The 14,285-nt window shown below is 47.8% G+C and overlaps 1 protein-coding gene across 4 annotated transcripts in view; it reads right to left on the minus strand.

The window, feature by feature from the left end:
- Window positions 1–9,100, minus strand: part of KPTN (kaptin, actin binding protein) — an 82,853-nt gene extending 73,753 nt beyond the window's left edge. For 3 of the 4 annotated variants that reach the window (XR_015878973.1, XM_088477087.1, XM_088477086.1), the window contains exons 1-6: window positions 8,869–9,100; window positions 6,218–6,300; window positions 5,873–5,957; window positions 3,860–3,914; window positions 2,949–3,024; window positions 2,196–2,269 (exon numbers count right to left, since the gene is read on the minus strand). Coding sequence is in view for 3 of the 4 variants with exons in the window: in XM_088477087.1 (XP_088333213.1) it covers window positions 2,196–2,269; window positions 2,949–3,024; window positions 3,860–3,914; window positions 5,873–5,957; window positions 6,218–6,300; window positions 8,869–9,085 (590 nt within the window). In the remaining variant the exon portion in view is untranslated. Of the gene's footprint in view, window positions 1–2,195; window positions 2,270–2,948; window positions 3,025–3,859; window positions 3,915–5,872; window positions 5,958–6,217; window positions 6,301–8,457; window positions 8,511–8,868 lie in introns of those variants that run through there. The other variant, XM_088477088.1, reaches the window with a different exon arrangement.
- Window positions 9,101–14,285: the final 5,185 nt, after the last annotated feature.

Here is a 14,285-nt window from a genome sequence, read left to right on the forward strand (position 1 = left end):
TTCTTACTTTGTATAGCAGTGCTCCTCATAGTGATAAGACACTCACTGATCATGTCCTTCTTACTTTGTATAGCAGTGCTCCTCATAGTGATAAGAAACTCACTGATCATGTCCTTCTTACTTTGTATAGCAGTGCTCCTCATAGTGATAAGAAACTCACTGATCATGTCCTTCTTACTTTGTATAGCAGTGCTCCTCATAGTGATAAGACACTCACTGACCATGTCCTTCTTACTTTGTATAGCAGTGCTCCTCATAGTGATAAGAAACTCACTGATCATGCCCTTCTTACTTTGTATAGCAGTGCTCCTCATAGTGATAAGAAACTCACTGATCATGCCCTTCTTACTTTGTATAGCAGTGCTCCTCATAGTGATAAGACACTCACTGATCATGCCCTTCTTACTTTGTATAGCAGTGCTCCTCATAGTGATAAGACACTCACTGATCATGCCCTTCTTACTTTGTATAGCAGTGCTCCTCATAGTGATAAGACACTCACTGATCATGCCCTTCTTACTTTGTATAGCAGTGCTCCTCATAGTGATAAGAAACTCACTGATCATGCCCTTCTTACTTTGTATAGCAGTGCTCCTCATAGTGATAAGAAACTCACTGACCATGTCCTTCTTACTTTGTATAGCAGTGCTCCTCATAGTGATAAGACTCACTGACCATGTCTTTCTTACTTTGTATAGCAGTGCTCCTCATAGTGATAAGAAACTCACTGATCATGCCCTTCTTACTTTGTATAGCAGTGCTCCTCATAGTGATAAGAAACTCACTGATCATGCCCTTCTTACTTTGTATAGTAGTGCTCCTCATAGTGATAAGAAACTCACTGATCATGCCCTTCTTACTTTGTATAGCAGTGCTCCTCATAGTGATAAGACACTCACTGATCATGCCCTTCTTACTTTGTATAGCAGTGCTCCTCATAGTGATAAGAAACTCACTGATCATGTCCTTCTTACTTTGTATAGCAGTGCTCCTCATAGTGATAAAAGACACTCACTGATCATGCCCTTCTTACTTTGTATAGCAGTGCTTCTCACAGTGATAAGACACTCACTGATTATGTCCTTCTTACTTTGTATAGCAGTGCTTCTCACAGTGATAAGACACTCACTGATCATGTCCTTCTTACTTTGTATAGCAGTGCTTCTCACAGTGATAAAAGACACTTACTGATCATGTCTGTGTGCATAGGATGCCCTCCTTCTTACTTGGTAGAGCAGTGCTCCTAACAGTACCAGTAGTGTATTAAACTGGATCATAGTCTGCCTGTATCTCAGGTAGTACTGATCAACAAGATTGATGGACTGTTGATATTATAGGAACTAGTCCAGCTAAAACAAATTGGCCTTTTTTTGGGTCTTGCCTCCTTGTTGCCTCAGCTAGGTTTAAGAATTTCAAATATACTGAAGCCTAAGCTGTTCTATATAATATTATGAATGCCGCTGTACTGTGCTCTTGTGGTTTATGTAATCTGAAGTTGCAAAATAGCAGACTGCAATGATCTAAATTGAAAATACGGTCATGAAGTCATAAAATGTTTGTTAATCCCCAAAGTACAGAAGCAGATTGGGTAAAGCTCTAATGCTGCCCATCCACTACACGACATAGAAACGACAGCATGATTGCGACATTGTAATCGTGCTGTCGTTTCTATGTCTGTGATGTGCCTACACTGAACGTTATCGTCAGGTTGACCAGCATGTTTGCCCGATGATAGATGTCCAATACGACCAGCGTGCACGCGCAACGCTGGTCGTATTAGACATGAAACTGCAAGATTTGCGGGCGATTACCAAGCGATTGAACGATAACGACGGTTATAACGACGCTAGGTTTAATCGCCTAGTGGATGGGCAGCATTAGGCTGGGTATACATTATGCAACCAGCCAATATGATGCCCGATGGAATGATATATCGGGTGGTTCACACTGCACGATCCGGTGAACGATTGCCTGATATATCATTCATCTGCACCGTTCATCTTCCTGGCGTCAGCAGCTGGGACCCCCCCAATGTTGGCAGCGTGCATATACACTAGACGATCCGGACGATATGTCGGTCCAATTCGGCGTATTGTCCAATAAATCGTCTAGTGTGCGCCCAGCTCTAGGACCACGCAGAATCAATACGTTCCTTACAGTAAACAGAGTTTGCTGTAATAGACAGATAGACTTACTTGCTCGGGAGATCTCTCAGCTCTGGGAAAAGATTTTCCACTGGTTGTTCTTCAAACTGGTGCAGACCTTCATTCTGTCATCAAATCAGAATAGAGCTGTTACTTTATATTATTATGTCTACAGTGGGTATGGTAATTAATACTTTCTACACCTACTGTACTGTGGCTATGCTCGCACTCCCGTCTCTCCCACTAACAATCCCTCTATGGCATCACCTGCTCACCCATCTCTTCACATTAAAGGGATCGTACGCCTTCAGATAGATTACCCATTGGCTTTTACATGGCATATTGCAACTTTTACCAGAACACCGATTTATCTTTATGGCTATGGTCTATTACTTTCAGCCATGTACCTATATTTTTATACTATTGGACAGTTGTTTAATTTTGCTGCCCCTTGTTCTGTACCCCGGGGCAATAAAAATATATTCTTACAATATAAAAACATGGCTAAAGATCACAGAAGGGAGCCAGAAAGATGAAATCATGCATAAAGCAAGCGTTGCAGAAGAGTATTTACAAGCCAACTAAATCCATTGGAGTATGGAATCTATATAACGATCAGCTAAGGTCTGCCCAGTCTAGTGAGAGCTGCAGCTCTCACTGCTGCAAGTGACGGAACAGACCATAGACGTAGAGGACGGAGGGCCGGGAATGGTGTAAACTTGCAGGAGGGAGGGGGACAGACAGAGGTCTAATACTGATACACATATATATAGGGTGTGAACTCTACAGGAATCATTCACTCACTTCCTTGTACAGGTGAATGTACTGATCATTGCCTCCTAGTAAAAACACTGTCTCCTGCTGGTCTCCGTCTTGCACCCTGTGTGGGACAGATGGATATTATTAACCTTTATTTATATGGTGTAACTCCTTACGACGTACATAAGCAAAAAACAAACAAGTGAACAAGAAACCAGTGACTTACAGTACAATACAATGCAGGGCAAGGACATGGTTTATACACATTGCTGCATTAATGATCGTTAACACTCAAAATAAGCAGCAGGGAGTCAGCAACCAAGCGTTAGGTGCTCTTGTGGGGAGTAGATGAAAGTATAAGTATGGAGAAGCACATGAGGGTAGAGGGCCCTGCTCGTGAGAGCTTACACTCTAAAGGGGAGGGGCAGACACACAGGCGTGACACAGATGGGGTAGACAGGGAGGAAGGAGCCTGTAGTAGCGGGTTACGATGGGAGAGTTAGGATGATATTAGAAGTTTGCAGATGGCAAAAGGCAATATGTTATCTGTCCTATGGTACAATTAAGCAAACTGATCTCTGCAGTAGTGATTAAGCGTTTGTAGTGTAAAGAGTGGTCTGCGCTAGTGTGGCTATTTCATAGTACGACATAAGGGGATAAACAGTGTCAGAGAGGCACATGATGGCTTTAAATGAGGGAGCATGAGAAACTTATAGCAGCTATGCAGCAATTCTGAAAACCTTCCATGGGAACATGCTCAATTTCATTTCGAGAAGTCTCCTTTAGTTATTTCTCCATGTTCCACAAATGTGCCTCATTGTATGTCCTGAGATGAGGTAGATATCGTGTTCCCATATACATACACATAGGCTTCACCCCTTCTTCCCGTAGTACATGTGTGTAATTAAACTCCCCGTAGTGCCATGGCTGTGCTCACCTCGGAGCTGGATACTCACTCTGCGTGACACAGCTGGAACGGGGTGAATTTCAGCTCCAGGTTTAAGCAGCTCTCTGCGGGGATAAAACAGGAGTAGAATATTACTGCGAGCTGTAAATGTAAATCCAGCTTTAGTATAAGCTTTATTTCAGCTATTCCCTCTATCTAAGTAAGGTTTACTATCCTTTACGGATATAGCGCCGACATAGGACTCAATTGTGTAGAATCACAATATATTTACTCATCAGTCCAGTGTTCTCCCCAGGATCAATGACGCTGCATTCAGGTTTTTTTTAGTGCAAACACCCCCTTGTTGTACAGTCATGTTGCCACACTTACACACTCTCACCAACCCGTCAAAAGTGGTGTGTGGTAAAAAGAGTCTAAGGGCCTGAGTCAGCAAGGAACGCAGTTGCTTATACGCACGTAAACGGTCGATTGTTGCGTACTGTAAATGCACCGCAGTGCGTGGGCGCGAACTAGCTGCTGCGATCAGGACTGCAATCGCAGAGGATACGCAGACCCATGGAAGAGTGATTGACAGGAAGTGCCGTTTGTGGGTGGTGACAGCAGGGTGGTCGTGCAAACGCAGGTGTGCCAGTGCATTGAGACGGCGTTGCAGGGGCGTTCATAAATGATCCACTGCGATACCAGAGGCCGCCTGAGGCCTCATAGCGTGCGCTGAAAGAAGCAATTCCTGAGTAAGGTCTACGCTTCATTAACTGTCCGATGTTACAGATTGTTTCTCTATGTTGGCCAAGTATACGGATGTGAGTAAGGGGAAGTGGGCATCCTTATGCCAGGCTGCGATCGCAAAGCGAATGCAAACATTTATCACCACTGATATTAGCAACTGCGTTGCGTGCCTATAAGCAGAATAGCGATCCATAGTAAATCAGGCCCTAAGTCACCATAAGACTGTGTGTGTGTGTTTGTACATTTGATAAAAATGCAATTAACACATATGCCGCAACGCTTTACAAAGGATAGTCACTCACATCAGTCCATGTCCCAATAGAGCCTACCACATGGAAACACATACTGACTAGGATCATTTTATTTATTTTCCTGTCAGAAGCCAATTGACCTGCCAGTACATCATTGGATTGTGGGAGGATATATGAGAACCCTGGAGAAAACGCGCACAAACATGGGGAGAACATACAAACTCCACACATATATATGGCCCTGGTTGGTTTAGAACTCATGACCTTAGTGTTGTGAGGCAGCAATGCTAATCACTATGTCACCACGCTCAATTATTCCTTAATATAAGAGGAAGTTATGGTACTATATATAGCACTAGATAGGAGATAATCGGGAACAGTCCTGGGTCACATTTCCTGAATGGGAAAGTTGCACACATCGGAAGTCTGATCTATCAAGAGTATGGAATCATTTATACCACTTTTGTTCTGCTGCAAACACTAAAGCAGCCCAATATACACCAGTCATTCCAGGACAAAATGAATATAGGAATTTTTCACGTGGACTTTGGGCCCGATTGAGAAGTTGACGCAGGAGTGATTGGTGCTGCGCCTCCGGTACATACCTCAAGGTATGTAATTGATGCAAGTGTCATCTTTTGAGATGAGACGCTGACCTGTGCCTTCTCAGATCCGGCGCTTGCGTCCGAAGACTCAATACCGGATCACCATCAGGAACATCTGGCAGACCGTCGGACATCTGAGAACCTCTAAGGTTACTGAAAATGTCCACAGCATCTAAGCTGCTGAGGCCAGTGAACCTGCATCGGAAGACACAGATGCTGGCTTTAGCGCTCTTACAAAACAAGGGCAACGCGCTTCCGTTTTGAGCGACGGCTGCCTTCTCTTCCTTCAAACGCCTGCAGCTTGTCAATCAAGCTGTGGGCGTACAGCACACTGCGACCAGGGTAACATCACGGCACATGTGGCGGCCCGAAAGCATCGGTTGTTTGCGACCGAATCGGGACTGGGTCCTGGTGCTGAATCAGGCCCTTTATACTGAGAGACCAGTCCATTTAGCTACTAAATGTCTGTGTGAAGCTTACGGGCAATGGAGTCCAGGTTATATTCAGATCCAGGCTCATAGTCACAGTATATATTCAGGAAAGGGCTTGCTTTATCACCGGAATCCTAAAGCAGAAGGAAAAGAAAATAAACACACAGTAAGGGGTATATTTACTAAGGTGCGGGTTTAGAAGTGGATGTGTTGCCCATAGCAACCAATCAGAATCTACTTATCATTTATCTAGCACCTTCTAGAAGATAATAGCTAGAATCTGATTGGTTGCTATGGGCAACAGCTCCACTTTTATAAACCTGCACTTTGCGTTCTGCGGGCTAACACATAAACATGAACTATGAAATTGGCCATTAAAAGGATCTGAACGCACCTTAATAAACGTTATTCCGACTACCAGCCCGCGCTTTGGAGGTGACTTGCTGAAGGAATCAATAGACACAATCTCAGCGTCAACTAGAAAGTAAAACACAACAGAGCTCAATCCGGTACTGATAGCTGCGTCAATGATATTTATAAAGTCATTATCATTGTTTATAAAGCACAGAAAGTCACTGGAGTGTGCATGATAGGAAATTGGTTGTGTTAGGATTATGTCCAGGGGGTGTTTAGGATTCAATTAACCGAATTAAGCTATTTGCTATAGCACGCGCACACCCGCAACCCTTGCTGTTCATTTAGACAATGCTTGTTGTGGTCATTCTACAGTGCGTGACCTAGGAAAAGTGCATGAATGAGCGGGGAATTCACCCGGAGCCTCACAAAAGTGGCAAATAACACTGGGTAAGAGGATAAAAGGCTGTCAGCGGCCATAAGCAAAGTGTTTAAGGTTCATAAAAGGTGTCACGCCAGATATTTAACTTTTTGAGTAACAGTGGAAAAATGATAGTTAAAAAAAAAAAATAAGTGTTTTTCACGTACTCGGGGGCTGAAAACTAAAAACAGCGTTAACTCCACTGAGACGGAGGTTAAGCTAACATGGATTTTCTAACAGTAAAATCTCACAGCCGCGGTTTTTGACCTCCGTTAAGCAATTTTCGGCCAACTTGTGGCCAAGTGAATCCGCCTGCGATTGTGGAATTCAGGATACTGAAGGGCTCAAGAATTAACGGTTGTAAGAACATTGGCCAACTAGGAGTGTGAGGATCTTGCCCAACGCTGACCAGGAATATTGGTTTCTATACTTGTGATTGTTCAATACTTATAGGTTACAGCTGCTAGAATCAGAAGAAAAATGTACTTTATGTTGTAAAGACTGAAAACATATAAACACAGGACTCAAGTCTGAGGCTGATTCCAAGCACCTTCCCCTCATCACACCATACACATCCATCTCCCTACTCCTGGCCCCCTCACACCAGTCCCACCAGCAGTCATTTGGTTTCTGGCTCACCAGTGCCATTGCCCCTGCCCTCATGTGCTGAAACTGAAGGGCTGAATAGCCGTGACACAATCCATCAGACTGGGTCTTTCCTGCCCACTTCTCTCCATCTGCGGATTGTCTAAAAATAAAGTGAGAAAGGAAATGTAAACCTAGTCCTCAGACTTAATTCTACCCGCAATTGCAAGCAAACCCCAAACCTCAGCCTAAAGGCGGGCATCCACTTGCCGATCAAAATTATATCGTTATTGTTCAATCGCTCATTAATCGTGCAGAAATTGGGCATGGAAATGTAAAAAACGACCAGCGCTGCACGCTGCCGTTGGTCGTTTTTGACATCTATCATCGCCTGAACATTGTGGTCAATCTGCCGATAACGACAGATTGACAATGTTCAGGGGACATTCTGCTGGGAGGCGCTGCACATACTCAGTCCTACAGCTGCGGTACACTCTTGAGCACAGTGGTACCAGCTATGGAACTCCATTCTAGGTGAGACATTCTCATCAAAAGGTCACACGAATGACAATAGACTAGGGGCTCTATTTATCAACGAATCATAACCCCTTTAGCGCTCGCTAAAGGGGTTATGACTTCCTTTCTGAATTTAACAAACAGCGGTAATCTAAGATTACTGCTGTTTGTCACAGCATCGCTCTCACCATCTTTAGATGCCCCTGTCTTTTCCCAGCCCATCATTGTCGAGGCAGCCCTTTCCTCCCCGAGCGGCATTGGGTGGAGGCACTTCCGCCCTCCTCATGTCAAGCCGGCTCTGAGGCCCTTGGCCCTTCTGGCATTTTTCAGAATGGCCAGTCTGGCCCTGGTTAGGCACTAGGGGAGGGTTAGGTTTAGAGTGCGGGTTGGGGGGAGTTAGGTTTAGGCACTAGGGGTGAAAATTAGGTTTAGGCACCGGGAAAGGAGGGTTAGGGAGAGGGTTAGGATACCTAGTGACAGGTGTCTGTATCCTAACCCTTTCAGGATGCCGGCGTCTGGATTTTGACCGCCGGCAGTCCGTACCCAAACCATTTTTACACATCTGTACTGCCCCCTAACCCGTCAAACCTACCCATCTAGGCCTCACACCATTTCTGTCCTGTCCATTAAGCCATGCCCTTTCTTCACACCTCTCAATTAATTCCATGACATGTCCTGTCTTCACCTCAGCCTGCCCTCCAACAGCACATCCATTCCTCACACCTGTTCCCTCCTATGGTCACACCCCCTCCTCACACCTGTACATTCCATGTCCTGTCTGTATGCCAGCCTACTGTCATGGCCACTCCCACTCTTCACCCCATTCCCACCTATGGCCATAGCTCCTCCCAGTCTACCTCCATTGTCATACCTCACACACCTGACCTGATCCCTCCAAAAGCCACGCCCCCTTTTCACAGCTGTTCCCTTATTGCGCCACCTTCTCACACCACTCCATTGAATGCCCTGTGTGCACACCAGCCTACCAACATGGCCACGCCCATAACACAGACCTCTGCCACGCCCCCTTTGTTATACCGGTATTATATCAAGCAAGGCTATCTTCTCACACGTGTCCATTCCATGGCATGTCCTGTCTTCATACCAGCCTACCGCCATGGCCACGCCCACCCTCTCTACCCTCCTAAGACCACGCCCACCCCTCACACCTGGAATATAGGTGAACTGGAGCTCCCGGGCGCCGGCGCGCAGTTTGTCCCGCAGGTCCTGGTACTTGAAGCTGGTCACTTTACCCTTCAGTGTGGCGGCCAAGAGCTCATGTCCGGCGGCTCCGGTGCAGGGTAGGACTGACAGGCCGTACACATTGCTCTGTGATGGGAAGCGGCTGAACGTATCCTCTGTAAATGGACAGCAGGCGCCAGACATTGCTGGAAATGACGTCATCGCGAGCCGGCTGCCAACAAATAAGATGGCCGACTCTGACGCCTGCGCTTTGTTAACATGGGCGCTGTTTTAATACATTGCCAGCAGCTCACTGAAAGCTCCAAAGTGCTGCTGCCTCCCTGTAACTAGAGGGCTTCTCCGAAGATTGCCTTACCAGCCAGTTCCTAGGGCAGATAGGAATACAATTTTGTTTAGGGTCCAGATCTCCCAGCCACTTATCACTTAGAGGGGAGGGGGGCAATAGGCGGCCCTCCAGCTGTTGTTGAACTACAAATCACAGCATGCATTGCAACAGTTTTAGAAAAACTGGCCTAGGATGTGTAGTTCTACAACAGCTGTAGGGCCGCTTATTGCAAGTACAGACGACTGGGGATATCGATACGGTTGATGCTAGAGCCTATGTGGAGAAAGGACCTCTGTGACGTATCAAACACGTGACCGCTGGAGGAAGGCTGGACCGCTCTTGCGTTACCATCGAGGGGATAGAGGGGGAATAAATATTTGTGGCGAACGTAGCGAGCCATCGTGCCCAAAGCGTGGCGAGCGGACACTTTTGGTCCCCCGTTAGCATCCCCGCCCCTCCCCCTTTCATGCCGTGTCACGTGGGGGGTGACGTCACAGATCCCCTGCAGCCCTCTATTCTAGTCATAACCATATCGTTACACACTGGACGATTTGAACGATATATCATTCAAAGATGTCTATCGTTTATATAGTTTAAAAGAATCGTCCTGTGTGCAGGGGGCTTAAGGGGTATATTTACTAAAGTGTGGGTTTTTAGAAGTGGAGCTGTTGCCCATAGCAACCAATCATATTCTAGATATTATCTTCCAGACGGTGCTAGAGAAATGATAAGTAGAATCTGGTTGCTATGGGCTACAACGCCACTTCTAAAAACTGCACTTTAGTAAATATACCCTAAGGATAAAAAAGAAAAGCAATAAAGTGAAATAGCCAAATTTTATTCTTCACAATTTTCGTTATTTTGCACATCATTCACTACTAAATGTTTTATTCTCATAGTATTTCACTTTCGTCTCTGAATAGTCTGGAAGTACAGGTTGCAGGGGGCTACAAACCCATACCTCCCAACATTGGTGATTCAGCAGTCGGGACATCCGTGCCTGAAAAGTGGGCGTGTCCTATCACTAAAAGGGGGCGTTGTCTTATGGCACGCTGCCCCCGTTCCATCACTCAGGGAGCGAGCCCAGCACTTACGGAGATGCTGGGCCGCCCTCAGGCTCTCCCCACGCAGTGAAGCGATGCCTATGCAGAGCAGCGGTGAGAGTGCTCTCTCCCAACTTCCCCCCAACGCGGGACACTGCAGTCTGCGGGTGAGACACTGGGACAGTCCCTGAATAGTGGGACAGTTGGGCGGTATGCAATCCAGGATAAGATCAGAAGCAGAGAGAGGGCAGGGGGCAAACAAGAGTGTAAGGCAATGAGGAAGCAGCAGAAATCTGGAGTAAGGATCAGCAGATGATTCTAAGAATAAAGCAGCAAAAGATGCAGAGCAAGAGAGTAGTAGATGATTTGGGGTGGGAGAGCAAATAGGGAGCACATCACTGTTCTGGGTGGTGAGTGGAACCGCTGTGGAGGAGGAATAGTTTAGTTGTGTTGGTCAGTAGTTAATGGGTTACCTGTGAGGCAGTGGCAATATGGATCCTGGACACCAGAGTGATAAAAGGCTAAAGCATGACATAGTTGTGATGGTTTGCGCCAAAGATGGGCAGGAGGGAACCAAGGAGTACCCATGGTTGGCCACTGCGCTGTCTACAGTCAGCGGTAATGCCTTCCATGAGGTATTCCCGGTCCACACCTGTCACCGTAGTTCTAGGAGTGTTGAATGTCGGGTACCCACTATCATGCCCCATTCAACCTCCGATAATTCATGTCGCCTTGCCCTGAGCAGCCTAGCCGGTGTTCAAACTGACTCACGAGATGTCACAGTACAACTGGTGCAGGTCTGGGCAGTTCCAAGACATCACAATATGGTGACGCCACCTATCATTAACCTTTACATACTATCCCATGACTCTTGGCACTTCAGTGTATTAGGCCATAGGTGACAATTCTGTGTGTTTTATTGGTGCATACCACCATAATACAAGTATTCTCTAGGACTATGTGTTAGCAAAATATAGTAACTGCACACATCAGGCCAAATGTTTGTGGGATTTCCAAAGTGCGTTGCGATAATATGAGATATGGTAAGAACTTACCCTTGTTATCTCTATTTCTACGAAGTCCATAGGGTTCCACAGGATACCTTGGGGTATAGGTGTGACGTCAGTCGCAGGGCACCAAAGAGTTAAGCTTTCAGCCTCCCAGGATGCACTAGGTCCCCCTCCTATACCCCGCCCCCGGGCCAAGGCACCTCAGTTAGTTACCAAGCCATAGGCCGGAGGAGGAGAAGGAAGAGAGAGAACAAAGATCTGGACACATACAAGAATCACATTCTCACCAGAGGGAGACGGAAAACCGGTGACCAGAGCAAAGCCCATCTGCAGCACAGGTGCGACAGGGCGGGAGTCCTGTGGAACCCTATGGACTTCGTAGAAATAGAGATAACAAGGGTAAGTTCTTACCATATCTCATATTTTCTACTTCAGGGTCCATAGGGTATCCACAGGATACCTTGGGGATGTCCCAAAGCAGTATCCTTTAAGGGTGGGGACGCTCCTGTGCAGAAAGGAGAATCCGCCACCCGAAGGAAGCATCCTGAGAGGCGAAGGTGTCAAACCTGTAATACCTCACGAAGGTATGGACAGAAGACCACGTAGCAGCCTTGCAGATCTGAACTGCCGAGGCACCACGTCGAGCTGCCCACGAAGGACCCACAGACCTAGTGGAATGAGCCTTCAGAGAAGGAGGGACCGGTAGGCCTTCATGAAGATAAGCTTCAGAAATAGCCATACGGATCCAGGCTGCCAAAGTTTGCTTTGAAGCAGGTCAACCCTTTTTACAGAAGCCATAGAGGACAACAAAGCGTCCGACTTCCTAAACAAAGAAGTGCGGTCAACATAAGTCCTTAAGGCCCGCACAACATCCAAAGAGGCCTCACCCACGGAAAGACCCGGTGAGTTAAAGGCCGGAACAACTATTTCCTCGTTAACATGAAACTGGGAAACAACTTTGGGAAGAAACTCGGGCCGAGTGCGGAGCACTGCCCTGTTCCCATGAAAAACCAAGAAAGGGGGTCTACAAGAAAGAGCCCCTAACTCAGAAACACGTCTGGCCGAAGCAATGGCCAGAAGGAAAACAGTCTTAGCTGTTAGCCATTTAATATCCACTGAGCCCAGTGGTTCAAACGGCGGTCCTTGGAGAGCCCTCAGGACCACAGCCAAATCCCAAGGCGCCACAGGTGGAACAAAGGGCGGCTGAATACGGAGAACATCTTGCATAAAGGTGCGCACATCCGGGATTGTAGCAATCCTATGGTGAAACCAGACAGATAGGGCCGAAACCTGTACCTTCAAAGAAGCAAGGCGAAGCCCATGATCTAGTCCCGCTTGCAGGATGGCGAGAATCCGAGACAGACGAAACTCCCGCGGTGCATAACCTCTCGGTCGACACCACTGGAAGAACGTATGCCACACGTGATGGTATATCCTCGCAGAAGACGGTTTCCGAGCTCGTAACATGGTACGCACCACAGAGCTGGAAAACCCCCGGGACCTCAGCATGGCCGTCTCAACAGCCACGCCGTCAAAGACAGCCGAGTCAGGTCCGGGTGAAGACAAGGACCCTGAGACAGAAGGTCCGGTCGTAGCGGCAACCGCAGAGGACTGTCCACGGACAGACCCTGAAGGTCTGAGAACCAGTGCCGTCTGGGCCACGCGGGAGCTATCAACAGGAGCGTCCCTCCCTGTTTGAATTTCCGGATTACCCGTGGAAGAAGGGAGACCGGAGGGAACAGGTATGCGAACCTGAACGTCCACCGGACGGACAGAGCATCCACCAGAGACGCCCCTTCGTCTCTTGTGCGAGACCCGTACACCGGCAACTTGTTGTTGTGCCGGGACGCCATGAGGTCGATTTCTGGAAGACCCCACCTGTCCACCAGTAGTTGAAAAACGTCCGTGTGCAGGGACCATTCCCCTGGATGAACGTCCTGGCGACTTAGAAAGTCCGCCTCCCAATATAGCACTCCAGGGATGAAGACCGCTGATATGGCCGGAAGATTGCGCTCCGCCCAAACCAGGATCCGAGAGACCTCTACGAGAGCCGCCCGACAGAGTTCCTCCTTGCCTGTTTATGTAGGCCACGGTGGTAGCGTTGTCCGACTGGACCTGCACCGGGTGACCCTGGAGAAACCGCTGTGCCTGCAGGAGAGCATTGAAGACCGCACGGAGTTCCAAGATATTTATTGGAAGCTCCGCTTCTGTCGGCGTCCACCTGCCCTGGAACAAGTGTGGACCCGAAACTGCTCCCCAGCCCCGAAGACTGGCGTCCGTTGTCAACAGGACCCAATTTGGAACCCAGAACGGACGTCCCTTGTTGAGGTGGGTCGTCTTTAACCACCACGCAAGGGACAGGCGAACCTCCGGGGTGAGCACAATCGTCTGGAACTTCAGAGACTGAGGCAGCCCGTTCCACTTGGACAGGTGCTGCAGAGGTCTGGAGTGAAACTGGGCGTATTCCACCATGTCGAACACCGACACCATGGAGCCCAGTAACCTCATCGCCGAGTGTAAGGACACCCGGCGGCTGTGCAGACAACTGCGCACCCTTGACTGTAAAGCAGAGATCTTGTCCTCCGTCACGAAGATCCTTTGCTGTCCCGAGTCCAATAAGGCTCCAAGATGCAGAATCCTCCGAGACGGGATTAGAGTGGACTTCTGCCAGTTGATTAGCCAGCCGTGCCGTTGCAGCAGTGCAATGGTCAGGTCCAAGTGGTGTAACAGGAGCTCTGGAGATCCTGCCACCAATAACAGGTCGTCCAAGTACGGCAACATGCGGACTCCCTGCAGCCGCAGAGAAGCCGCCATGACCGCCATCACCTTGGTGAAAACACGTGCTGTCGCCAGGCCAAAAGGTAACGCCAGAAACTGGAAGTGGTCGCTGCGGATTGCAAACCGAAGGAACTCTTGATGGCGCAAAAGAATAGGGACATGCAGGTAAGCGTCCTGTATGTCCAATGACACCATGTAGTCCCCAGGTTCCAGCGCCAGAATGATGG

Source organism: Taudactylus pleione, unplaced genomic scaffold, assembly GCF_031769625.1.
Source record: "Taudactylus pleione unplaced genomic scaffold, aTauple2 ptg000199l, whole genome shotgun sequence".
Classification (NCBI taxonomy): domain Eukaryota; kingdom Metazoa; phylum Chordata; class Amphibia; order Anura; family Myobatrachidae; genus Taudactylus; species Taudactylus pleione.